This window comes from Scyliorhinus torazame, chromosome 11 (assembly GCF_047496885.1).
Source record: "Scyliorhinus torazame isolate Kashiwa2021f chromosome 11, sScyTor2.1, whole genome shotgun sequence".
Classification (NCBI taxonomy): Eukaryota; Metazoa; Chordata; class Chondrichthyes; order Carcharhiniformes; family Scyliorhinidae; genus Scyliorhinus; species Scyliorhinus torazame.
This window is the reverse complement of record NC_092717.1, coordinates 222,982,327-223,009,374: the sequence shown is the minus strand read 5'-3', so window position 1 is coordinate 223,009,374 and position 27,048 is coordinate 222,982,327. Positions and strand designations below refer to the sequence as shown.

Sequence of the window (27,048 nt, the reverse complement as noted above, 5' to 3'; positions counted from 1 at the left end):
GACCCCACCCCTGCAACGCAAATCAGACCCCACCCCTGCACCGCAAATCAGACCCCATCCTGCACCGCAAATCAGACCCCACCCTGCACCGCAAATCAGACCCCACCCTGCACCGTAGATCAGACCCCACCCCTGCACCGCAAATCAGACCCCACCCTGCACCGCAAATCAGACCCCTCCTCTGCACTGCAAATCAGACCCCACCCTGCACCGCAAATCAGACCCCACCCTGCAGCGCAAATCAGACCCCACCCTGCACCGCAAATCAGACCCCTCCTCTGCACCGCAAATCAGACCCAACCTCTGCACCGCAAATCAGACCCCACCCTGCACCGCAAATCAGACCCCACCCCTGCACCGCAAATCAGACCCCACCCCTCCTCCACAAATCAGACCCCACCCTGCACCGCATTTCAGACCCCACCCTGCCCCGCAAATCAGACCCCACCCCTCCTCCACAAATCAGACCCCACCCTGCACCACAAATCAGACCCCACCCAGGCACCGCAAATCAGACCTCACCCTGCACCGCAAATCAGACCCCACCCCTGCACCGCAAATCAGACCCCACCCAGGCACCGCAAATCAGACCCCACCCTGCACCGCAAATCAGACCCCACCCTGCACCACAAATCAGACCCCACCCAGGCACCGCAAATCAGACCCCACCCTGCACCGCAAATCAGACCCCACCCTGCACCGCAAATCAGACCCCACCCCTGCACCGCAAATCAGACTCCACCCCTGCAACGCAAATCAGACCCCACCCTGCACCGCAAATCAGACCCCACCCCTGCACCGCAAATCAGACCCCACCCCTGCACCGCAAATCAGACCCCACCCCTGCAACGCAAATCAGACCCCACCCTGCACCGCAAATCAGACCCCAACCCTGCACCGCAAATCAGACCCCACCCCTGCAACGCAAATCAGACCCCACCCCTGCACCGCAAATCAGACCCCATCCTGCACCGCAAATCAGACCCCACCCCTGCACCGCAAATCAGACCCCACCCTGCACCGCATATCAGACCCCCCCTGCACCGCAAATCAGACCCAACCTCTGCACCGCAAATCAGACCCCACCCCTGCACCACAAATCAGACCCCACCCTGCACCGCAAATCAGACTCCACCCCTGCACCGCAAATCAGACCCCACGCTGCACCGCAAATCAGACCCCACCCCTGCACCGCAAATCAGACCCCACCCTGCACCGCAAATCAGACCCCACCCCTGCACCGCAAATCAGACCCCACCCTGCACCGCAAATCAGACCCCACCCCTGCACCGCAAATCAGACCCCACCACTGCACCGCAAATCAGACCCCACCCCTGCACCGCAAATCAGGCCCCGCCGGTCCGCAAATCAGACCCCACCCCTGCACCGCAAATCAGATCCCACCCTGCACCGCAAAACAGACCCCACCCTGCACCGCAAATCAGACCCCACCCCTGCACCGCAATTCAGACCCAACCCTGCATCGCAAATCAGACCCCACCCTGCACCGCAAATCAGACCCCACCCCTGCACTGCAAATCAGGCCCACCCCTGCACCGCAAATCAGACCCCCCACCGCACCGCAAATCAGACCCCACCCCTGCACCGCAAATCAGACCCCAACCCTGCACCGCAAATCAGACCCCACCCCTGCAACGCAAGTCAGACCCCACCCTGCACCGCAAATCAGACCCCAACCCTGCACCGCAAATCAGACCCCACCCCTGCAACGCAAATCAGACCCCACCCCTGCACCGCAAATCAGACCCCATCCTGCACCGCAAATCAGACCCCACCCTGCACCGCATATCAGACCCCACCCTGCACCGCAAATCAGACCCCACCCCTGCACTGCAAATCAGGCCCACCCCAGCACCGCAAATCAGAACCCCCACCGCACCGCAAATCAGACCCCACCCCTGCAACGCAAATCAGACCCCAACATGCACCGCAAATCAGACCCCAACATGCACCGCAAATCAGACCCCAACCCTGCACCGCAAATCAGACCCCACCCTGCATCGCAAATCAGACCCCAACATGCACCGCAAATCAGACCCCACCCTGCATCGCAAATCAGACCCCACCCCTGCAAAGCAAATCAGACCCCAACATGCACCGCAAATCAGACCCCACCCCTGCACCGCAAATCAGACCCCATCCTGCACCGCAAATCAGACCCCACCCTGCACCGCATATCAGACCCCCCCCTGCACCGCAAATCAGACCCAATCTCTGGACCGCAAATCAGACCCCACCCCTGCACTACAAATCAGGCCCACCCCTGCACCGCAAATCAGACCCCCCACCGCACCGCAAATCAGACCCCACCCCTGCACCGCAAATCAGACCCCACCCTGCACCGCAAATCAGACCCCACCCTGCACCGCAAATCAGACCCCACCCCTGCACCGCAAATCAGACCCCACCCCTGCAATGCAAATCAGACCCCACCCTGCACCGCAAATCAGACCCCACCCCTGCACCGCAAATCAGACCCCACCCCTGCAACGCAAATCAGACCCCACCCTGCACCGCAAATCAGACCCCACCCCTGCAACGCAAATCAGACCCCACCCTGCACCGCAAATCAGACCCCAACCCTGCACCGCAAATCAGACCCCACCCCTGCAACGCAAATCAGACCCCACCCCTGCACCGCAAATCAGACCCCACCCCTGCACCGCAAATCAGACCCCACCCCTGCACCGCAAATCAGACCCCACCCCTGCACCGCAAATCAGACCCCACCCCTGCAACGCAAATCAGACCCCACCCTGCACCGCAAATCAGACCCCAACCCTGCACCGCAAATCAGACCCCACCCCTGCAACGCAAATCAGACCCCACCCCTGCATCGCAAATCAGACCCCATCCTGCACCGCAAATCAGACCCCACCCCTGCACGGCAAATCAGACCCCACCCTGAACAGCAAATCAGACCCCACCCCTGCACCGCAAATCAGACCCCACCCCTGCACCGCAAATCAGACCACCCGGCACCGCAAATCAGACCCCACCCCTGCACCGCAAATCAGACCCCACCACTGCACCGCAAATCAGACCCCACCCCTGCACCGCAAATCAGACCCCACCCCTGCACCGCAAATCAGACCCCATCCTGCACCGCATATCAGACCCTCCCTGCACCGCAAATCAGACCCCATCCCTGCGCAGCAAATCAGACCCCACCCTGAACCGCAAATCAGACCCCACCCCTCCTCCACAAATCAGACCCCACCCTGCACCACAAATCAGACCCCACCCAGGCACCGCAAATCAGACCTCACCCTGCACCGCAAATCAGACCCCACCCCTGCACCGCAAATCAGACCCCACCCAGGCACCGCAAATCAGACCCCACCCTGCACCGCAAATCAGACCCCACCCTGCGCCACAAATCAGACCCCACCCAGGCACCGCAAATCAGACCCCACCCTGCACCGCAAATCAGACCCCACCCTGCACCGCAAATCAGACCCCACCCCTGCACCGCAAATCAGACTCCACCCCTGCAACGCAAATCAGACCCCACCCTGCACCGCAAATCAGACCCCACCCCTGCACCGCAAATCAGACCCCACCCCTGCACCGCAAATCAGACCCCACCCCTGCAACGCAAATCAGACCCCACCCTGCACCGCAAATCAGACCCCAACCCTGCACCGCAAATCAGACCCCACCCCTGCAACGCAAATCAGACCCCACCCCTGCACCGCAAATCAGACCCCATCCTGCACCGCAAATCAGACCCCACCCCTGCACCGCAAATCAGACCCCACCCTGCACCGCATATCAGACCCCCCCTGCACCGCAAATCAGACCCAACCTCTGCACCGCAAATCAGACCCCACCCCTGCACCAAAAATCAGACCCCACCCTGCACCGCAAATCAGACTCCACCCCTGCACCGCAAATCAGACCCCACGCTGCACCGCAAATCAGACCCCACCCCTGCACCGCAAATCAGACCCCACCCTGCACCGCAAATCAGACCCCACCCCTGCACCGCAAATCAGACCCCACCCTGCACCGCAAATCAGACCCCACCCCTGCACCGCAAATCAGACCCCACCACTGCACCGCAAATCAGACCCCACCCCTGCACCGCAAATCAGGCCCCCCCGGTCCGCAAATCAGACCCCACCCCTGCACCGCAAATCAGATCCCACCCTGCACCGCAAAACAGACCCCACCCTACACCGCAAATCAGACCCCACCCCTGCACCGCAATTCAGACCCAACCCTGCACCGCAAATCAGACCCCACCCTGCACCGCAAATCAGACCCCACCCCTGCACCGCAAATCAGACCCCACCCCAGCAACGCAAATCAGACCCCACCCTGCACCGCAAATCAGACCCCACCCCTGCACCGCAAATCAGACCCCAACCCTGCACCGCAAATCAGACCCCACCCCTGCAACGCAAGTCAGACCCCACCCTGCACCACAAATCAGACCCCAACACTGCACCGCAAATCAGACCCCACCCCTGCAACGCAAATCAGACCCCACCCCTGCACCGCAAATCAGACCCCATCCTGCACCGCAAATCAGACCCCACCCTGCACCGCATATCAGACCCCACCCTGCACCGCAAATCAGACATCACCCCTGCACTGCAAATCAGGCCCACCCCAGCACCGCAAATCAGAACCCCCACCGCACCGCAAATCAGACCCCACCCCTGCACCGCAAATCAGACCCCACCCTGCACCGCAAATCAGACCCCACCCTGCACCGCAAATCAAACCCCACCCCTGCACCGCAAATCAGACCCCACCCCTGCAACGCAAATCAGACCCCGCCCTGCACCGCAAATCAGACCCCACCCCTGCACCGCAAATCAGACCCCACCCCTGCACCGCAAATCAGACCCCACCCCTGCAACGCAAATCAGACCCCAACATGCACCGCAAATCAGACCCCACCCTGCACCGCATATCAGACCCCCCCCTGCACCGCAAATCAGACCCAATCTCTGCACTGCAAATCAGACCCCAACCCTGCACCGCAAATCAGACCCCACCCCTGCACTACAAATCAGGCCCACCCCTGCACCGCAAATCAGACCCCCCACCGCACCGCAAATCAGACCCCACCCCTGCACCGCAAATCAGACCCCACCCTGCACCGCAAATCAGACCCCACCCTGCACCGCAAATCAGACCCCACCCCTGCACCGCAAATCAGACCCCACCCCTGCAATGCAAATCAGACCCCACCCTGCACCGCAAATCAGACCCCACCCCTGCACCGCAAATCAGACCCCACCCCTGCACCGCAAATCAGACCGCACCCCTGCAACGCAAATCAGACCCCACCCTGCACCGCAAATCAGACCCCAACCCTGCAGCGCAAATCAGGCCCCACCCCTGCAACGCAAATCAGACCCCACCCCTGCACCGCAAATCAGACCCCATCCTGCACTGCATATCAGACCCCACCCCTGCACGGCAAATCAGACCCCACCCTGATCCGCAAATCAGACCCCACCCCTGCACCGCAAATCAGACCCCACCCCTGCACCGCAAATCAGACCACCCGGAACCGCAAATCAGACCCCACCCCTGCACCGCAAATCAGACCCCATCCTGCACCGCATATCAGACCCTCCCTGCACCGCAAATCAGACCCCATCCCTGCGCAGCAAATCAGACCCCACCCCTGCACCGCAAATCAGACCCCACCCCTGCACCGCAAATCAGACCACCGGCACCGCAAATCAGACCCCACCCCTGCACCGCAAATCAGACCCCACCCCTGCACCGCAAATCAGACCCCATCCTGCACCGCATATCAGACCCTCCCTGCACCGCAAATCAGACCCAACCTCTGCACCGCATACCAGACCCCACCCTGCACCGCAAATCAGACCCCACCCCTGCACCGCAAATCAGACCCCACCCTGCACCGCGAATCAGACCCCACCCCTGCAGCGCAAATCAGACCCCACCCTGCACCGCAAATCAGACCCCACCCCTGCACCGCAAATCAGGTCCCACCCCTGCACCGCAAATCAGACCCCACCCCTGCACCGCAAATCAGACCCCACCCTGCACCGCAAATCAGACCCCACCCCTGCACCGCAAATCAGACCCCACCCCTGCACCGCAAATCAGACGCCACCCTGCAACGCAAATCAGACCCCACCCCTGCACGGCAAATCAGACCCCACCCTGCACCGCAAATCAGACCCCACCCCTGCACCGCAAATCAGACCCCACCCCTGCACCGCAAATCAGACCACCCGGCACCGCAAATCAGACCCCACCTCTGCACCGCAAATCAGACCCCACCCCTGCACCGCAAATCAGACCCCCCCCTGCACCGCAAATCAGACCCCACCCCTGCACCGCAAATCAGACCCCACCCCTGCACCGCAAATCAGACCCCACCCCTGCACCGCAAATCAGGCCCCCCCGGTCCGCAAATCAGACCCCACCTTTGCACCGCAAATCAGATCCCACCCTGCACCGCAAATCGGACCCCACCCTGCACCGCAAATCAGACCCCACCCCTGCACCGCAAATCAGACCCCACCCTGCATCGCAAATCAGACCCCACCCTGCACCGCAAATCAGACCCCACCCCTGCACCGCAAGTCAGACCACCCACCGCACCGCAAATCAGACCCCACCCCTGCACTGCAAATCAGACCCCACCCTGCACCGCAAATCAGACCCCACCCTGCACCGCAAATCAGACCCCACCCCTGCACCGCAAATCAGACCCCACCCCAGCAACTCAAATCAGACCCCACCCTGCACCGCAAATCAGACCCCACTCCTGCACCGCAAATCAGACCCCACCCCTGCACCGCAAATCAGACCCCACCCCTGCAACGCAAATCAGACCCCACCCTGCACCGCAAATCAGACCCCAACCCTGCACCGCAAATCAGACCCCACCCCTGCAACGCAAAACAGACCCCACCCCTGCACCGCAAATCAGACCCCATCCTGCACCGCAAATCAGACCCCACCCTGCACCGCATATCAGACCCCACCCTGCACCGCAAATCAGACCCCACCCCTGCACTGCAAATCAGGCCCACCCCAGCACCGCAAATCAGACCCCCCACCGCACCGCAAATCAGACCCCACCCCTGCACCGCAAATCAGACCCCACCCTGCAACGCAAATCAGACCCCACCCTGCACCGCAAATCAGACCCCACCCCTGCACCGCAAATCAGACCCCACCCCTGCAACGCAAATCAGACCCCACCCTGCACCGCAAATCAGACCCCACCCCTGCACCGCAAATCAGACCCCACCCCTGCACCGCAAATCAGACCCCACCCCTGCAACGCAAATGAGACCCCACCATGCACCGCAAATCAGACCCCAACCCTGCACCGCAAATCAGACCCCACCCCTGCAACGCAAATCAGACCCCACCCCTGCACCGCAAATCAGACCCCATCCTGCACCGCAAAACAGACCCCACCCCTGCACCGCAAATCAGACCCCACCCTGCACGGCAAATCAGACCCCATCCCTGCACCGCAAATCAGACCCCACCCTGCACCGCAGATTAGACCCCACCCCTGCACCGCAAATCAGACCCCACCCTGCACCGCAAATCAGACCCCACCCCTGCACCGCAAATCAGACCCCAACCTGCACCGCAAATCAGGTCCCACCCCTGCACCGCAAATCAGGTCCCACCCCTGCACCGCAAATCAGACCCCACCCTGCACCGCAAAGCAACACTCCACCCTGCACCGCAAATCAGGTCCCACCCCTGCACCGCAAATCAGACCCCACCCCTGCACGGCAAATCAGACGCCACCCTGCAACGCAAATCAGACCCCATCCCTGCGCAGCAAATCAGACCCCACCCTGAACCGCAAATCAGACCCCACCCCTGCACCGCAAATCAGACCCCACCCCTGCACCGCAAATCAGACCACCCGGCACCGCAAATCAGACCCCACCCCTGCACCGCAAATCAGACCCCACCCCTGCACCGCAAATCAGACCCCACCCCTGCACCGCAAATCAGACCCCACCCCTGCACCGCAAATCAGACCCCACCCTGCACCGCAAATCAGACACCAACCCTGCACCGCAAATCAGACCCCACCCCTGCACCGCAAATCAGACCCCACCCTGCACCGCAAATCAGACCCCACCCCTGCACCGCAAATCAGACCCCACCCCTGCACCGCAAATCAGGTCCCACCCCTGCACCGCAAATCAGACCCCACCCTGCACCGCAAAGCAACACTCCACCCTGCACCGCAAATCAGACCCCACCCCTGCACCGCAAATCAAACCCCACCCCTGCACCGCAAATCAGACGCCACCCTGCAACGCAAATCAGACCCCACCCCTGCACCGCAAATCAGACCCCACCCTGCACCGCAAACAGACCCCACCCCTGCACTGCAAATCAGACCCCACCCATGCACCGCAAATCAGGTCCCACCCCTGCACCGCAAATCCGACCCCACCCTGCACCGCAAATCAGACCCCACCCTGCACCGCAATGCAACACTCCACCCTCTGATTGCCTGATTGCCCCCCTCCCCAAAGTACCGCATTTCCCACCCACCCCTCCCCTAAGTACCCTCTAATAGGGAGACCCCACAGGGGCCCCTAAATAGGGAGACCCCCCCCATGGACCCCGTCAAAAGGAATACCCCCACCCCCCCCCAATCAAGGACACCTCTAATCAGGAGACCGCCCCCTGCGACCCCCTAATAGGGAGATCCCAGGGACCACCTTAATCGGGTGAACCCCCTTCCCAACGGCCCAATGAATATGGAGACCACCTCTCTGGGACCCCCCAACCAATGGAACCCCCCACATAGACCCCCTAATTAAAGCAGTCCCTTTGAAGGGTTCCTTTCAGTTAGGGGGTCTCTGTGGAGGTCCCTTTAGTAAGCCACATTTTCGGAAGGATTTGGAAGCATTGGAAAGGGTGCAGAGGCGATTTACCAGAATGTTGCCTGGTATGGAGGGAAGATCTTATGAGGAAAGGCTGAGAGACTTGAGGTTGTTTTCGTTAGAGAGAAGAAGGTTAAGAGGTGACTTAATTGAGGCATACAAGATGATCAGAGGATTGGATAGGGTGGACAGTGAGAGCATTTTTCCTCGGATGGTGATGTCTAGCACGAGGGGACGTAGCTTTAAATTGAGGGGAGATAGATATAGGACAGATGTCAGAGGTAGGTTCTTTACTCAGAGAGTAGTTGGGGCATGGAATGCCCTGCCTGCAACAGTAGTGGACTCGCCAACACTAAGGGCATTCAAATGGTCATTGGATTGACATATGGACGATAAGGGAATAGTGTAGATGGGTAGGGGCTGGTTTAGCTCACTGGGCTAAATCGCTGGCTTTTAATGCAGATCAAGGCAGGCCAGCAGCATGGTTCAATTCCCGTACCAGGCGCATGAATGTGGTGACTAGGGGCTTTTCACAGTAACTTCATTGAAGCGTACTCGTGACAATAAGCAATTTTCGTTTTCATTTCATTTCATTTAGAGTGGTTTCACAGGTCGGCGCAACATCGAGGGCCGAAGGGCCTGTACTGCGCTGTAATTTTCTATGTTCTATGTTCAAGTCCGTATGGGGGGCGTTCCTTTAGTTAAGGAGCCCCTGTGGGGAATCCCGTTAGTTAGAGGGTCGCTCTGGGGTGTTCCTTAAGTTAGGGGGGGCTCCCTGTGATAGATCCCTTTTGTTTGGGGGTCTCTTAGGGGAGGGGTTCCTTCAGTTAGGGCATCCCACGCGGATGGGTGGATCTGCCTATTAAGGGGGTCTCGGGGGTGGGGGTGGGGTGTTCGTCCTAATCATGGGGTGCCTGAGGGGTGGTCTCCAAATTAAGGGGGTTCCTGTGGGGTGGGTCTCCCTATTAAGGAGGTCTCTGGGGGTGGTTCCCTATTAAGGAGGTCTCTGGGGAAGATTTCCCTATTAAGGAGGTCTCTGGGGGAGATTTTCCTATTAAGGAGGTCTCTGGGGGGGGGGAGTTCCCTATTAAGGAGGTCTCTGGGGGGGGTTCCCTATTAAGGAGGTCTCTGGGGGGGGGTTCCCTATTAAGTGAGTCTCTTGGAGAGTTCTCCTGTTTCGGGGATCTCGGTGGGGGGGCATTGTCTGGTAGAACAGGAGTGGGCATTGTGTGGGAGGGGGGCGGAGAGTAGTCCTGGGATGGACTTTGGGGGAAACTCTCTTAAGGAGTTACCCCGTTGGCCCACCGCAAGGACCACCACGTCAGGCTCACGTTTGGTGAGACCTGTTGTAATCCCCACCCATGTGATTCCTAGCCTTGGGGACCGGAAAATCACAGCGGGCCGGAGATTAGGGTGCCGGGCCCGCTAATTGGATGCAAATGGGTCATTAAGACTCATTTACATCCTCCCGCTGGGAGGTCCTATACCCAACCCCGCCTGCAGTGGGGAGCCAGAGCATTGGGAAATACACTTCGGGTGACCCAGGATGGAGAATTCACCCCCCCATCGCTTCCAAGTCCCTCTGCAGGTCACACACCACCCTGACCTGAACCTGCATTACTGTACCTTTGTTGCAGCTGGATCAAAATCCTAGAATTCCCTAGCTAACGGTATTGTAGGCAATACCACCACAAAACAATGCAGCGGTTCAGGAAAGCAGCCTACCACCACCCTCTCAAGAGCAAAGAGGAATGGACAATAAATTCGCCTCGCTGGCAAAGCTCACAACCTCAGAATGAATGAATAACAAAAGCTACACTGATCACCATTATCTTCATGACTAGTCAAGGATAAAAGAATTTCTACCCATGGCAAATTACTAGGAAAGGGTATTGCTTGTGAAGCTCCCTTTTATTATTTATAAATTCATCCTTTTCTCAACAGAATTCTGGGGTGAGCTTGCAAAAGGATTTTACTGGAACAGTCCTCCGACAGGGACAATTCTAGATTACAATTTTGATGTGACAAAAGGCAATGTGTTTGTGAAATTCATGGAAGGAGCAACAACAAACATCTGCTACAACCTCCTGGACAGAAACATACAAGAAAATGGCCAGGGAGACAAAATAGCTTATTACTGGTAATCAAGGCGTTATATTTGCTGTTCTTTCTGTAGATATATATTGTTGCAGTTTTAAAAAAAAAATACTCTTCAAAAATAGTTGTAAATCCAGCCGATGACAAATGTTCTGAACTTAGTTTTTGCTTGGACCTCAACTAGGACATTTAGACAAATTTTGTTGATCCAGGAAATGCCTTCAGGAGATGAAAATTCTTGTTTTCCACAAATGACACTGGCTAATATTGGAGTATGGTGCTATTTCATCCAGTGGTAACCTGATGGTAGCTCACCCAAGTGGTTATTCTTCATGGTAGGGCAATAGGGCAGTGGATGTTGTCTATATGGACTTCAGTGAGGCCTTTGACAAGGTCCCTCATGGCAGACTGACACAGAAGGTGAAGTCACATGACAAGATGGATACAGAACTGGCTAGGTCATAGAAGATAGAGGGTAGCAGTGGAAAGGTGCTTTTCTGAATGGAGGGCTGTGACTAGTGGTGTTCTGCAGAGATAGGTGCTGGGACCTTTGCTGTTTGTAGCATAGAAAATTATTTGGAGGAAAATGTAACTGGTCTGATAATTAAGTTTTCGGATGACACAAAGGTTGGTTGAATTGCGGATAGCGATGAGGACTGTCAGAGGAGACAGCAGGATATAGATCGGTTGGAGACTTGGGCGGAGTTTAATCTAGACAAATGTGCGGCATTTTGGAAGGCCTAATACAGGTGGGAAATGTACAGTAAATGGCAGAACCCTGAAGTCTAGTGACAGGAAGAAGGATCTGAGTGTACAGGTCCACAAGTCACTGAAAGTGGCAACACAGGTGGAGAAGGTAGTCAAGAAGGCATACGGCATGCTTGCCTTCATCGGCCCATTGAGTATAAAAACTGGCAAATCATGTTGCAGCTGTATAGAACCTTAGTTAGGCCACATTTGGAGTATAGTGTTCAATTCTGGTCACCACACTACCAAAAGGATGTGGAGGCTTTGGAGAGGGTGCAGAAGAGGTTCATCAGGATGTTACCTGGTATGGAGGCTATTGGCTATGAGGAAAGATTGGATAATCTCGGTTTCTTCTCACTTGAACAATGGCGGTTGAGGGGCGACCTGATAGAAGTCTACAAGATTATGAGGGGCATGAACAGAGTGGATAGTCAGTCTCGCTGCCAGAGGAGGTGATGGAAGCAGATACAATAGTGACGTTTAAGTGACAAATACATGAATCGGATGGGAATAGAGGGATACGGACCCAGGAAGTGTAAAATATTTTAGATTAAAAGGGCAGCATGGACGGCGCAGGCTTGGAGAGTCGAAGGGCCTGTTCCTGTGCTGTAATTTTCTTTGTTTGTAACCATAGAATTCCTACAGTGCAGAAAAAGCCATTTGGCCCATCGAGTCTGCCCCGACCGTCTGAAAGAGCAACCTACCCAGGCCCACTCCACCGCCCTATCCCCTAACCCCACCCCAACCTGCACATCTTTGGACACTAAGGATCTTGCGCATGCGCGGAACCGCCGGCGTGATTTTGCGCATGAGCAGACCGGCCGGCGTATTTTGGCGCATGCGCGGGAGGTTCACCTCCGCACCGGCCATGGCGGAGCCCTAGAGGGGTCAGCGCGGAAGAAAGGAGTGACCCCACGGAACAAACCCGCCCGCAGATCAGTGGGCCCCGATCGCGGACCAGGCCACAGTGGGGGCCGCCCCCGGGGCGTGACCCTACCCCCTCCTCCGAGGACTGCCGCCACCAACTTACCTGCCAGGTCCCGCCGGTACGTGAGTTGAGTGATTCACGCCGGCAGGACTGTCCAAAAATGGACGGCCGCTCGGCCCATCGGGGCCCGGAGAATCTGGCGTGGCGGGAATCCAGCCCCCGCCCAAAAATGGCGCCGGAGAATACGGCAGCTGGCGTCGGGGTGGCGGGGCCGGATTCGCGCCGCCCCCCCGGGGATTCTCTGACCCGGTGGGGGGTCGGAGAATCCCGCCCAAGGTGTCGATGGCGTGGCCAACATGCGTGGCCAACATGCATTGCCTATCCCTGATTATCCTCGAACTGCATGGTTTGCTAGGCCATTTCAGAGGCATTTAAGAGTCAACCACATTGCTGTGGGTCTGGAGTCACATGTAGGCCCGACCAGATAAGGACGGCAGATTTCCTTCCCTGAAGGACATGAGTGAACCAGATGGATTTTTACACAATCGAAAATGGTCATCATTAGATTCTTAATTCCAGATTGTAAGGATTTTATAGGTGTTCCTTCGGCTGCAAACAAGACTCCAGGATGGTCTATTGCCTCCCTGGTGACAGGGTCAAAGATGTCTCGGTGAGGTCGGTTTGGTGACAGGACATTCTGGAGGGGGAGGGTGAACAGCCAGTGGTCGTAGTACACATTAGTACAAATGACATAGGTTTAAAAAGATCCTAAAAGCAAAATATAGGGAGTTAGGAAGTAAGTTGAAAAGTAGGACTTCAAATATAGTGATCTCAGGATTACTACCAGTGCCACGTGCTAGTTAGAGTGGAAATAGCAGGATACATCGGATGAATACCTGGTTTCCTGGGATGTTGGGACCAGTTATTGGAGAGGGACTGATGTCCTGGGCCGTGTATTTGCCAGTGTGGTTGGGGAGGGTTTAAACATGAATGACAGGGGGGTGGGAAATGAAGCAGGGTGACAAGGGAACTCTACCTAACCTTTTTGACACTAAGGGGCAGTTTAGTATGGCCAATCCACCTGACCTGCACATCTTTGGACTGTGGGAGGAAACCCACGCAGATACGGGGAGAATGTGCAAACTTCACACAGACAGTGATCCAAGGTCGGAATCGAAACCGGGTCCGTGGTGCTGTGAGACAGCAGTGCTAACCACTGTGCCACCGTGAAGACAATGAATGATTTGAAGGGGAAATTTGTTGGATATTTGAGTGGGGCTATGGGGATTGAAGGTGTAGTGGCACTGACTGAATTGAACTTGAGAGTCAGCATGAACGTGAGGGGCTGAATGCCCTCTCTCTAGTGGAGAGTGTTTCCTCAGATTCCCACTCATTTCCATTTTGCGAGGGCTTCTTGTCAAATGATGCCTTGGTGTCGAGGGTAGTCACTCCTGCCTCACCACTTGGGCTCAGCTCCTTTGTTCATGTTTTGATCAAGGCTATAATCTTCACCAAATACGTCACCCGGAACCATTCTGGTAAATCTCCTCACAAGGACCCTCACACCCTTTCTATTGTGTGGTGACCAGAACTGGACTCAACACTCTAGCTTTTGCAACTTCCCTGCTTTTATACTCTGCCTCTATTTAGGAAGTGCAAGATCATGGGCGGGATTCTCCGCAATCGGCGCGATGTCCGCCGACCGGCACCAAAAATGGCGCGAATCAGTCCGGCATCGCGCCGCCCCAAAGGTGCAGAATTCTCCGCATCTTGAGGGGCCGAGCCCTCACCTTGAGGGGCTAGGCCCGAGCTGGATTGATTTCCGCCCGCCAGCTGGCGGGAAATGACTTCGCCGGGCGACGCTTGCGCGGGAGCGTCAGCGGCCGCTCACGGCATCCCCACGCATGCGCAGTGGAGGGGGTCTCTTCCGCCTCTGCCACAGTGAAGACCATGGTGAAGGCGGAAGGAAAAGAGTGCCCCCACGGCACAGGCCCACCCGTGGACCGGTGGGCCCCGATCGCGGGCCAGGCCACCGTGGGGGCACCCCCCGGGGCCAGATCACCCCGCGCCCCACCCCCCCAGGACCCCGGAGCCCGCCCGCGCCGTCTGCTCCCACCGGTAAGAAAGGTGGTTCAACCACGCCGGCTGGCGTGGGTTGACAGCGGCGGGACTTCAGCCCATCGCGGACCGGAGAATCGCCGGGGGTGGGCCCGCCGACCGGCGCGATTGCCGCCGACCTGCGCGCCGCGATTCCCGCCCCCGCCGAATCTCTGGTGGCGGAGAATTCGGGACACGGTGGGTGCGGGATTCACGCCAGCCCCCGGCGATTCTCCGACCTGGTGGGGGGTCGTAGAATCGCGCCCATATATGTATTAATCTCTCAATATGTTCTGCCACTTTCAAATATCTACGCACACAAAACCCCAGGTCTTTCGGCCCCTGCACACACTTCACAACTGTGCCATGAAGTCTATATTGTCTTTCTGTATCCTTTCTGGAAAAATGTATCACCTCATCCTTCTCTGTATTAAATCCCATCTGCCTGTTCTACTAGCCTATCTATGTCCTATGAGGATGCATCATCCTCATTGTCTGCCGTACCTCAACTTTGGTATCATCGCAAATTTTGAAACTTTAGTCTGTATTCCAATATCTAACGCATTTATATACCTCAGGAAAAAGCAATGGTTCTCTCACTAATTCTTGGGAACACCATTATCTACCATCCGCCAGACTGAAAGACAACCACCTACCATAAAAAATATCTTTCTCTCTTAACTGTAAGTAAGATATGTTGTGTTGCCCTATTATGTATTTTCTTTTATTCCCTTTTCTTCTCATGTACTTAATGATCTGTTGAGCTGCTCGCAGAAAAATACTTTCCACTGTACCTCGGTACACGTGACAATAAACAAATCCAATCCAATCCAATCCAAGAGAGACGTTATCATTGACCAGAAATTGAACGGGATTTACCTCATAAACGACGTAGTCTGATCTGCCAATGCGTTGGTGGCAATGTGGCTGATAGAGAGGTAATTTAATTAAAGGACTAACTGTTTTAAGGCACCACTGAAATTTGATCCTGAATTTTCATTCTTGAGCCATATAGAGTCAGAAAAATTCCCGATATGGCCCGTCCGCCTTGGGAGAAACTGCCCACAAAGGCAGGATCTTCATTGCTGGAGACCAGAGCCAGCCCAGCCCACCTAGGAAGAGGTTTGGGGGTAGCCACTGAGGCAGGCTGTTTAAAAGGCCTGCTTAAAATAAAAACACAAAGGCAATCCAACCCTCACCCCTCACACCCTCTTCACCCTCAAAACACTCGCCGTATGCCATCCATGCCACCTCATGCCCCCATTCAGCCCCTTGGACCCCTCATGCACTCAATGCCAAGCTATGCCCTTCTACCCATATTCCTAGGTCCTTCATGCCTCCTAAGCCCCCTATGTGAAGCTATGCCCCTTCACCCACCTCTCAGAGTCCTCATTCCCCTATACTAAGCTCTGTCTTTCCACCTAGACCATGTGTCCCCTCATGTTCCCATGCCAAGCTCTGCGCTTGCGCTCCTTATGCTACCATGCCAGATCTGCCCTTCTACCCAAATTCTACGTTCCTTATGCAAGGCTCTGGCATGCCTATGCCCATTGACCCACCGTACACTTTCTAGAACCAATTAACACTAAGTGTATAGTGGCATGTGTAGACTGGAGAACAAGCTACCAAAAGTGTCAATCATCCAGGCCCTTTGACATTTCAAAAACCACAATCCACAAATCACAAACATGTATAAATAAGCACTGTAAAATTTACAGCAGACATCAGAGACCTGAGCTGCCAATTAAACAATATTTCATCTGGGGAGCTGGCATTCTTGTATTCTAATAGCTGTCTGGACTCTCAACCAAGCATGCACAATGAGGTTGGATCATTAACTTAAAGGTAAAGAGATTTACCAGAATGTTGCCTGGTATGGAGGGCATTAGCTATGAGGAGCGGTTGAATAAACTCGGTTTGTTCTCACTGGAACGAAGGAGGTTGAGGGGAGACCTGATAGAGGTCTACAAAATTATGAGGGGCATAGACAGAGTGGATAGTCAGAGGCTTTTCCCCAGTGTAGAGGGGTCAATTACTAGGGGGCATAGGTTTAAGGTGAGAGGGGCAAGGTTTAGAGTAGATATACGACGCAGGTTTTTTTACGCAGAGGGTAGTGGGTGCCTGGAACTCGCTACCGGAAGAGGTGGTGGAAGCAGGGACGATAGTGACATTTAAGGGGCATCTTGACAAATACATGAATAGGATGGGAATAGAGGGATACGAACCCAGGAAGTGTAGAGGATTGTAGTTTAGTCGGGCAGCATGGTCGGCACGGGCCTGGAGGGCCGAAGGGCCTGTTCCTGTGTTGTACATTTCTTTGTTCTTTGTTGAAAGAGGTGTGGGAGGAAATCAGTGCAGAGAATTGAAGTGAGAGTGTAATAAAATGAAACATTTAGTTGAGTTCAGGACAGAGACAGATGGATGCTATTGGGATGAATGATATTGGAGGAACAAAGTTTTTTAACGAGGCTGATTGTTGACTTTTTTCCAGGGAAGGAAATGAACCTGAGGACTGCTCCACCATCACCTATTATCAGCTCTTAAAGGAAGTCTGCAAGTTTGCCAATGTCCTACGGACTTTAGGTGAATAATTCCTTTTTCCACGCAGCAGTATCTTATCTTGTCCATGTAAGTAGAGAGCTTGTTAATCTAGTGAGTAGAATGCTGCCTTATTCCAGGGAGTAAATTGCTGCTATTTGTTTATTTTTTAATGCACTCATGGGATGTGAAAATTGTTGACATTTATTGCCCTTCCTTAATTGCCCCTGAGAACTTGGTGATGAACCACTTGCTTGAACTGCTGTAATCCCTGTGTTGTAGGTATACCCACAGTGCTGATTTTTGATGTTGACCCAGTGACGGTAAAGGGACGGAGATATAGATCCCAGTCAGGATGGCGTGTGGCTTGAAGGGGAATTTGCAGGTGGTGGTGAACCCTAGCATCTGCTTCCCTTGTCGTTCTCAGTCAAAGGAGCCTTGGTGAGCTGCTGCAGCGTATCTTGAAGATGTTACACACTGCTGCCACTGCATGTCCTGGCGGAGGGAGTGGAAGTTTAAACTAGTGGATGGGGTGCTGATTAACTGGGCTGTATTGTCCCGACTCTTGTGCGGGAAGTTGGGAGTAGGGAGTTCTGTTAATCTAGTGTGTAAGGTTTTCACAATTCAGTAAGGAAGGCTCAATGTGCCAGTGTGAAGAGAGCTTGGTAATTCCAGTGTGAAGAGAGCTCTGTTATTCCAGTGAGCAGAGAGCACTGTTCTTCCAGTGAGCAGAGAGCACTGTTATTCCAGTGTCATGTGGTTGTCACTTTAAGAAATGTTTGTCTTCTTAAGTGGCTGCAGTGATGTCAGTGTGTGGGTGGAGCTCTGCTCTGCTTTTTACTTTCGTTTTGAGCTGGGAGCTGCAGTGTGTCTTAGTTTCGCTTTCAGTTGGAGAGCTGCATTCAAACGAAGCAGATGTGTATTGATCCCTCTCTGCAACTTAAAGAATGTCTCCTGATCACTTGATGATTTCAAAGTTATACCTGTTTCTGTAAGGAATGCAAACCTATTGTCTTTGTTAATAAGGGTTTTTTGATTTATGGATGTTGTTTGGAAAGTTGTTAAGGGTTATCTATAGAATACTGTATGATTGGGGGGGGGGGGGAGATTATCAGTGTTCGTAGTTGGTAAGGTGTTTACTGTGGGTTTATAAAATGTTAACTGGATTCATAGAATAAACATTGTTTTTGTTTTAAAATACTTTTAGATCTATGTTGCACCACACCTTCAGTTCCACATAGCCAAAACCTATTAAAAGTTGTGGGTCAGGTGAAATCCATGATACACTTGGTGTTCTCTAAACCCTGGCCCATATTATCAGTGAGTGGAGAGTTCCTGCTATTCTAATGGGAAGAGGACTCTGTTATTCCAGTGGGATTGGAGCACTGTTATTCCAGTGGGAAGAGTGCTCTGTTATTCCAGTGGGAAGAGAGCTCTGTTATTCCGCCGAGAAGCGAGCTCTGTTATCCCAGTGGGAAGGGAGCTCTATTATTCCAGTGGGAAGAGAGCTCTGCTATTCCAGTGGGATGGGAGCTCTGTTATTCCAGTGGGATGGGAGTTCTGTTATTCCAGGGGGAAGAGAGTTCCTGTTATTCCAGTGGGAAGGGAGCTCTGTTATTCCGCCGAGAAGCGAGCTCTGTTATCCCAGTGGGAAGGGAGCTCTATTATTCCAGTGGGAAGAGAGCTCTGCTATTCCAGTGGGATGGGAGCTCTGTTATTCCAGTGGGATGGGAGCTCTGTTATTCCAGGGGGAAGAGAGTTCCTGTTATTCCAGTGGGAAGGGAGCTCTGTTATTCCGCCGAGCAGCGAGCTCTGTTATCCCAGTGGGAAGGGAGCTCTATTATTCCAGTGGGAAGAGAGCTCTGCTATTCCAGTGGGATGGGAGCTCTGTTATTCCAGTGGGATGGGAGCTCTGTTATTCCAGGGGGAAGAGAGTTCCTGTTATTCCAGTGGGAAGGGAGCTCTGTTATTCCGCCGAGAAGCGAGCTCTGTTATCCCAGTGGGAAGGGAGCTCTATTATTCCAGTGGGAAGAGAGCTCTGCTATTCCAGTGGGATGGGAGCTCTGTTATTCCGATGGGAAGAGATCGCTGTTATTCCAGTGGGAAGAGAGCTCTGTTATTCCAGTGGGACGAGAGTTCCTGTTATTCCAGTGGGAAGGTAGCTCTGTTATTTCAGTGGGATGGGAGCTCTGTTATTCCGGTGGGAAGAGATCACTGTTATTCCAGTGGGAAGGGAGATCTGTTATTCCAGTGGGAAGGGAGCTCTGTTATTCCAGTGGCAAGAGAGCTCTGTTATTCCAGTGGGAAGGGAGCTCTGTTATTCCAGTGGCAAGAGAGCTCTGTTATTCCAGTGGGAAGGCAGCTCTGTTATTCCAGTGGGAAGAGTGCTCTGTTATTCCAATGGGAAGGGAGGTCTGTTATTCCAGTGGGAAGGGAGCACTGTTATTCCAGTGGTAAGAGAGCTCTGTTATTCCAGTGGGAAGAGAGCTCTGTTATATCAGTGGGAAGAGAGCTCTGGTATATCAGTGGTAAGAGAGCTCTGTTATTCCAGTGGGAAGAGAGCTCTGTTATTCCAATGGGAAAAGATCTCTGTTATTCCATTGGGAAGAGAGCTCTCTTATTCCAGTGGGACGAGAGCTCTGTTATTCTGGTGGGACGAGAGCTCTGTTATTCCAGTGGGAAGAGAGCTCTGTTATTCCAGTGGGAAGAGTGCTCTGTTATTCCAGTGGGACGTGAGCTCTGTTATTCCAGTGTGAAGAGAGTTCTGTTATTCCAGTGGGAAGGGAGCTCTGCTATTCCAGTGGGAAGACATCGCCGTTATTCCAGTGGGAAGAGAGCTCTGTTATTCCGGTGGGAAGAGGGCTCTGTTATTCCAGTGGGAAGGGAGCTCTGTTATTCCAGTGGGAAGGGAACGCTGTTGTTCCAGTCAGAAGAGAGCACTCTTATCCATTGGGAAGGGAGCTCAGTTATTCCAGTGGGAAGAGAGCTCTGTTATTCCAGTGGGAAGAGATCACTGTGATTCCAGTGGGAAGCGAGCTCTGTTATTCCAGTGGGAAAGGAGCTCTATTATTCCAGTGGGAAGAGAGCTCTGCTATTCCAGTGGGATGGGAGCTCTGTTATACCAGTGGGATGGGAGCTCTGTTATTCCGGTGGGAAGAGATCGCTGTTATTCCAGTGGGAAGAGAGCTCTGTTATTCCAGTGGGACGAGTGTTCCTGTTATTCCAGTGGGAAGGAAGCTCTGTTATTTCAGTGGGATGGGAGCTCTGTTATTCCGGTGGGAAGAGATCACTGTTATTCCAGTGGGAAGGGAGATCTGTTATTCCAGTGGGAAGGGAGCTCTGTTATTCCAGTGGCAAGAAAGCTCTGTTATTCCAGTGGGAAGGGAGCTCTGTTATTCCAGTGGCAAGAGAGCTCTGTTATTCCAGTGGGAAGGCAGCTCTGTTATTCCAGTGGGAAGAGTGCTCTGTTATTCCAATGGGAAGGGAGGTCTGTTATTCCAGTGGGAAGGGAGCACTGTTATTCCAGTGGGAAGAGAGCTCTGTTATTCCAGTGGGAAGAGAGCTCTGTTATATCAGTGGGAAGAGAGCTCTGTTATATCAGTGGTAAGAGAGCTCTGTTATTCCAGTGGGAAAGGAGCTCTGTTATTCCAAAGGGAAGAGAGCTCTGTTATTCCAGTGGGAAGAGAGCTCTGTTATTCCAATGGGAAAAGATCTCTGTTATTCCATTGGGAAGAGAGCTCTGTTATTCCAGTGGGACGAGAGCTCTGTTATTCTGGTGGGACGAGAGCTCTGTTATTCCAGTGGGAAGAGAGCTCTGTTATTCCAGTGGGAAGAGTGCTTTGTTATTCCAGTGGGAAGTGAGCTCTGTTATTCCAGTGTGAAGAGAGTTCTGTTATTCCAGTGGGAAGGGAGCTCTGCTATTCCAGTGGGAAGAGATCGCCGTTATTCCAGTGGGAAGAGAGCTCTGTTATTCCGGTGGGAAGAGGGCTCTGTTATTCCAGTGGGAAGGGAGCTCTGTTATTCCAGTGGGAAGGGAACGTTTTGTTCCAGTCAGAAGAGAGCACTCTTATCCATTGGGAAGGGAGCTCAGTTATTCCAGTGGGAAGAGAACTCTGTTATTCCAGTGGGAAGAGATCACTGTGATTCCAGTGGGAAGCGAGCTCTGTTATTCCAGTGGGAAAGGAGCTCTGTTATTCCAGTGGGAAGGTGCTCCATTATTCCAGTGGGAAGGGAGCTCTGTTATTCCAGTGGGAAGGAGCTCTGTTATTCGAGTGTGAAGGGAGCTCTGTTAGTCCAGTGGTAAGGGAGCTCTGTTTTCCAGTGGGAAGGAAGCTCTGTTGTTCCAGTGGGAAGTGAGCTCTGTTATTCCAGTGTGAAAGAGCTCTGTTATTCCAACGAGAACAGATCGCTGCTATTCCAGTGGGAAGGGAGCTTTGTTATTCCAGTTGGAAGGGAACACTGTTATTCCAGGCAGAAGAGAGCTTTCTCATTCCATTGGGAAGGGAGCTCTGTTATTCCAGTGGGAAGAGAGCTCTGTTATTCCAGTGAGAAGAGATCACTGTTATTCCAGTGGGAAGAGAGCTCTGTTATTCCAGTGGGAAGGAGCTCCGTTATTCCAGTGGGAAGGGAGCTCTGTTATTCCAGTGGGAAGGAGCTCTGTTATTCGAGTGTGAAGGGAGCTCTGTTAGTCCAGTGGGAAGGGAGCTCTGTTATTCCACTGGGAAGGAAGCTCTGTTATTCATGTGGGAAGAGAGCTCTGTTATTCCAGTGCGAAGGAGGTCTGTTATTCCAGTGACAACAGATCGCTGCTATTCCAGTGGGAAGAGAGCTCTGTTATTCCAGTGGGAAGAGAGCTCTGCTATTACAGTGGGAAGAGAGTTCCTGTTATTCCAGTGGGAAGGGAGCTCTGTTATTCCAGTGGGATGGGAGCTCTGTTAACCCGGTGGGAAGAGATCGCTGTTATTCCAATGGGAAGAGAGCTCTGTTATTCCAATGGGAAGAGAACTCTGTTATTCCAGTGGGAAGGGAGCTCTGTTATTCCAGTGGGAAGGGAGTTCTGTTATTCCAGTCGGAAGTGAGCTCTGTTATTCCAGTGGTAAGAGATCACTGTTAATCCAGTGGGAAGAGAATTCTGTTATTCCAGTGGGAAGGGAACGCTGTTATTCCAGTCAGAAGAGAGCTTTGTTATTCCATTGAGAAGGGAGCTCTGTTGTTCCAGTGGGAAGAGAGCTCTGTTATTCCAGTGAGAAGAGATCACTGTTATTCCAGTGGGAAGAGAGCTCCGTTATTCCAGTGGGAAGGGAGCTCTGTTATTCCAGTGGGAAAGGACGCTGTTATTCAAATGTGAAGGGAGCTCTGTTCGTCCAGTGGGAATGGAGCTCTGTTAGTCCAGTGGGAAGTGAGCTCCGTTATTCCAGTGGGAAGGGAGCTCTGTTATTCCAGTGGGAAGAGAGCTCTGTTATTCCAGTGTGAAGAGATTCTGTTATTCCAGTGGGAAGGGAGCTCTGTTATTCCAGTGGGAAAAGAGCTCTGTTATTCCAGTGAGAAGAGATCACTGTTATTCCAGTGGGAAGAGAGCTCTGTTATTCCAGTGGGAAGGAGCTCCGTTATTCCAGTGGGAAGGGAGCTCTGTTATTCCAGTGGGAAGGAGCTCTGTTATTCGAGTGTGAAGGGAGCTCTGTTAGTCCAGTGGGAAGGGAGCTCTGTTATTCCACTGGGAAGGAAGCTCTGTTATTCCAGTGGGAAGAGAGCTCTGTTATTCCAGTGCGAAGGAGCTCTGTTATTCCAGTGACAAGAGATCTCTGCTATTCCAGTGGGAAGAGAGCTCTGTTATTCCAGTGGGAAGAGAGCTCTGCTATTACAGTGGAAAGAGAGTTCCTGTTATTCCAGTGGGAAGAGAGCTCTGTTATTCAAGTGTGAAGAGAGTTCTGTTATTCCAGTGGGAAGGGAGCTCTGTTCTTCCAGTGGGACGAGTGATCTGTTATTCCAGTGAGAAGAGAGCTCTGTTATTCCAGTGTGAAGAGAGTTCTGTTATTCCAGTGGGAAGGGAGCTCTGTTATTCCAGTGTGAAGAGAGATCTGTTATTCCAGTCGGAAGGGAGCTCTGTTATTCCAGTGGGAAGAGGTCGCTGTTAATCCAGTGGGAAGAGAACTCTGTTATTCCAGTGGCAAGGGAACGCTGTTATTCCAGTCAGAAGAGAGCTTTGTTTTTCCATTGGGAAGGGAGCTCTGTTGTTCCAGTGTGAATAGAGCTCTGTTATTCCAGTGAGAAGAGATTACTGTTATTCCAGTGGGAAGAGAGCTCCGTTATTCCAGTGGGAAGGGAGCTCTGTTATTCCAGTGGGAAGGAGCTCTGTTATTCGAGTGTGAAGGGAGCTCTGCTATTCCAGTGGGAAGGAAGCTCTGTTATTCCAGTTGGAAGAGAGTCCTGTTATTCCAATTCGAAGGAGCTCTGTTATTCCAGTGAGAATAGATCGCTGTTATTCCACTGGGAAGAGAGCTCTGTTATTCCAATGGGAGGAGAGCTCTGTTATTCTGGTGGGAAGAGAGCTCTGTTATTCCAGTGGGAAGAGAGCTCTGTTATTCCAGTGAGAATAGATCGCTGTTATTCCACTGGGAAGAGAGCTCTGTTATTCCAGTGGGAAGAGATCGCTGTTAATCCAGTGGGAAGAGAGCTCTGTTATTCCGGTGGGAAGAGGGCTCTGTTGTTCTGTGGGAAGGGATCTCTGTTATTCCAGTGGGAATGGAACACTGTTATTCCAGGCAGAAGAGAGCTTTCTTATTCCATTGGGAAGGGAGCTCTGTTATTCCAGTGGGAAGAGAGCTCTGATATTCCAATGGGAAGGGAGCTCTGTTATTCCAGTGGGAAGAGAGCTATCTCATTCCAGTGGGAAGAGAGCTCTGTTATTCCAGTGTGAAGAGATTCTGTTATTCCAGTGGGAAGGGAGCTCTGTTATTCCAGTGGGAAGAGAGCTGTTATTCCAGTAGGATGAGAGCTCTGTTATCCGGTGGGAAGAGAGCTCTGTTATTCCACTGGGTAGCGAGCTCTGTTGTTCCAGTGGGAAGAGATCGCAGTTATTCCAGTGGCAAGGGAACTCTTTTATACCAGTGGGAAGGGAGTTCTGTTATTCCAGTGGGAAGAGAGCTCTGTTATTCCAGTGGGAAGGGAGCTCTGTTATTCCAGTGGTAAGAGAGCTGTGTTATTCCGGTGGGAAGAGAGCTCTGTTATTCCAGTGGGCAGAGAGCTCTGTTATTCCAGTGGGAAGGAGCTCTGTTATTCGAATGTGAAGGGAGCTCTGTTAGTCCAGTGGGAATGGAGCTCTGTTAGTCCAGTGGGAAGTGAGCTCTGTTATTCCAGTGGGAACGGAGCTTTGTTATTCCAGTGCGAAGAAGCTCTGTTATTCCAGTGAGAATAGATCGCTGTTATTCCAGTGGGAAGAGAGCTTTGTTATTCCAATGGGAAGAGAGCTGTGTTATTCCAGTAAATGCAGATTTCCTGCTGTTCCAATGGGAAGAGAGCTCTGTTATTCCTGGGGGAAGAGAGCTCAGTAATTCCAGTGAGACGGGAGCTCTGTTATTCCAGTGGGAAGAGAGCTCTGTTATTCCAGTGGTAAGAGAGCTGTTATTCCAGTGGGAAGGGAGCTCTGTTATTCCAGTGGGAAGATAGCTCTGTTATTCCAGTGGGATGGGAGCTCTGCTATTCCAGTGCGAAGGGAGCTCTGTTGTTCCAGTCGGAAAAGAGCTCTGTTATTCCAGTGGGAAGAGAGCTCTGTTATTCCAGAGGGACGAGAGCTCTGTTATTCCAGTGTGAAGAGAGTTCTGTTATTCCAGTGGGAAGAGAGCTCTGTTATTCAAGTGTGAAGAGAGTTCTGTTATTCCATTGGGAAGGGAGCTCTGTTCTTCCAGTGGGACGAGTGATCTGTTATTCCAGTGAGAAGAGAGCTCTGTTATTCCAGTGTGAAGAGAGTTCTGTTATTCCAGTGGGAAGGGAGCTCTGTTATTCCAGTGTGAAGAGAGATCTGTTATTCCAGTCGGAAGGGAGCTCTGTTATTCCAGTGGGAAGAGGTCGCTGTTAATCCAGTGGGAAGAGAACTCTGTTATTCCAGTGGCAAGGGAACGCTGTTATTCCAGTCAGAAGAGAGCTTTGTTTTTCCATTGGGAAGGGAGCTCTGTTGTTCCAGTGTGAATAGAGCTCTGTTATTCCAGTGAGAAGAGATTACTGTTATTCCAGTGGGAAGAGAGCTCCGTTATTCCAGTGGGAAGGGAGCTCTGTTATTCCAGTGGGAAGGAGCTCTGTTATTCGAGTGTGAAGGGAGCTCTGTTATTCCAGTGGGAAGGAAGCTCTGTTATTCCAGTTGGAAGAGAGTCCTGTTATTCCAATGCGAAGGAGCTCTGTTATTCCAGTGAGAATAGATCGCTGTTATTCCACTGGGAAGAGAGCTCTGTTATTCCAATGGGAGGAGAGCTCTGTTATTCTGGTGGGAAGAGAGCTCTGTTATTCCAGTGGGAAGAGAGCTCTGTTATTCCAGTGAGAATAGATCGCTGTTATTCCACTGGGAAGAGAGCTCTGTTATTCCAATGGGAAGAGATCGCTGTTAATCCAGTGGGAAGAGAGCTCTGTTATTCCGGTGGGAAGAGGGCTCTGTTGTTCTGTGGGAAGGGATCTCTGTTATTCCAGTGGGAATGGAACACTGTTATTCCAGGCAGAAGAGAGCTTTCTTATTCCATTGGGAAGGGAGCTCTGTTATTCCAGTGGGAAGAGAGCTCTGTTATTCCAATGAGAAGAGAGCTATCTCATTCCAGTGGGAAGAGAGCTCTGTTATTCCAGTGTGAAGAGATTCTGTTATTCCAGTGGGAAGGGAGCTCTGTTATTCCAGTGGGAAGAGAGCTGTTATTCCAGTGGGACGAGAGCTCTGTTATCCGGTGGGAAGAAAGCTCTGTTATTCCACTGGGTAGATAGCTCTGTTGTTCCAGTGGGAAGAGATCGCAGTTATTCCAGTGGCAAGGGAACTCTTTTATACCAGTAGGCAGGGAGCTCTGTTATTCCAGTGGGAAGAGAGCTCTGTAATTCCAGTGGGAATTGATCACTGTTATTCCAGTGGGAAGGGAGCTCTGTTATTCCAGTGGGAATAGAGCTGTGTTATTCCGGTGGGAAGAGAGCTCTGTTATTCCAGTTGGCAGAGAGCCCTGTAACTCCAGTGGGAAGTGATCACTGTTATTCCATTGGTAAGGGGCTCTGTTATTCCAGTGAGAAGAGATCGCTGTTATTCCAGTGGGAAGAAAGCTCTGTTATTCTGGTTGGAAGAGGGCTCTGTTATTTCAGTGGGATGGGAGCTCAGTTATTCCAGTGGGAAGGGAACACTGTTATTCCAGTCAGAAGAGAGCTCTGTTATTCCAGTGGGAAGAGATCACTGTTATTCCAGTGGGAAGCGAGCTCTGTTATTCCAGTGTGAAGAGAGCTCTGTTATACCAGTGGGAAGGGAGCTCTGTTATTCCAGTGGGAAGGAGCTCTGTTATTCGATTGTGACGGGAGCTCTGTTAGTCCAGTGGGAAGGGAGCTCTGTTATTCCAGTGGAAAGGAAGCTCACCAGTGGGAAGAGACCTCTGTTATTCCAGTGCAAAGGAGCTCTATTATTCCAATGAGAATAGATCACTGTTATTCCAGTGGGAAGAGATCGCTGTTCTTCCAGTGTGAAGAGAGCTCTGTTATACCAGTGGGAAGGGAGCTCTGTTATTCCAGTGGGAA

General features: G+C 52.8%; 1 protein-coding gene across 1 annotated transcript in view; it reads left to right on the top strand.

The window, feature by feature from the left end:
- LOC140385809 (acetyl-coenzyme A synthetase, cytoplasmic-like) overlaps positions 1-27,048 on the top strand; it is a 313,536-nt gene that overhangs the window by 34,326 nt on the left and 252,162 nt on the right. The window contains exons 2-3 of the mRNA XM_072468356.1: positions 10,842-11,037; positions 17,258-17,349. Of these exons, the coding sequence (XP_072324457.1) occupies positions 10,842-11,037; positions 17,258-17,349 (288 nt within the window). The remainder of the gene's footprint in view (positions 1-10,841; positions 11,038-17,257; positions 17,350-27,048) is intronic.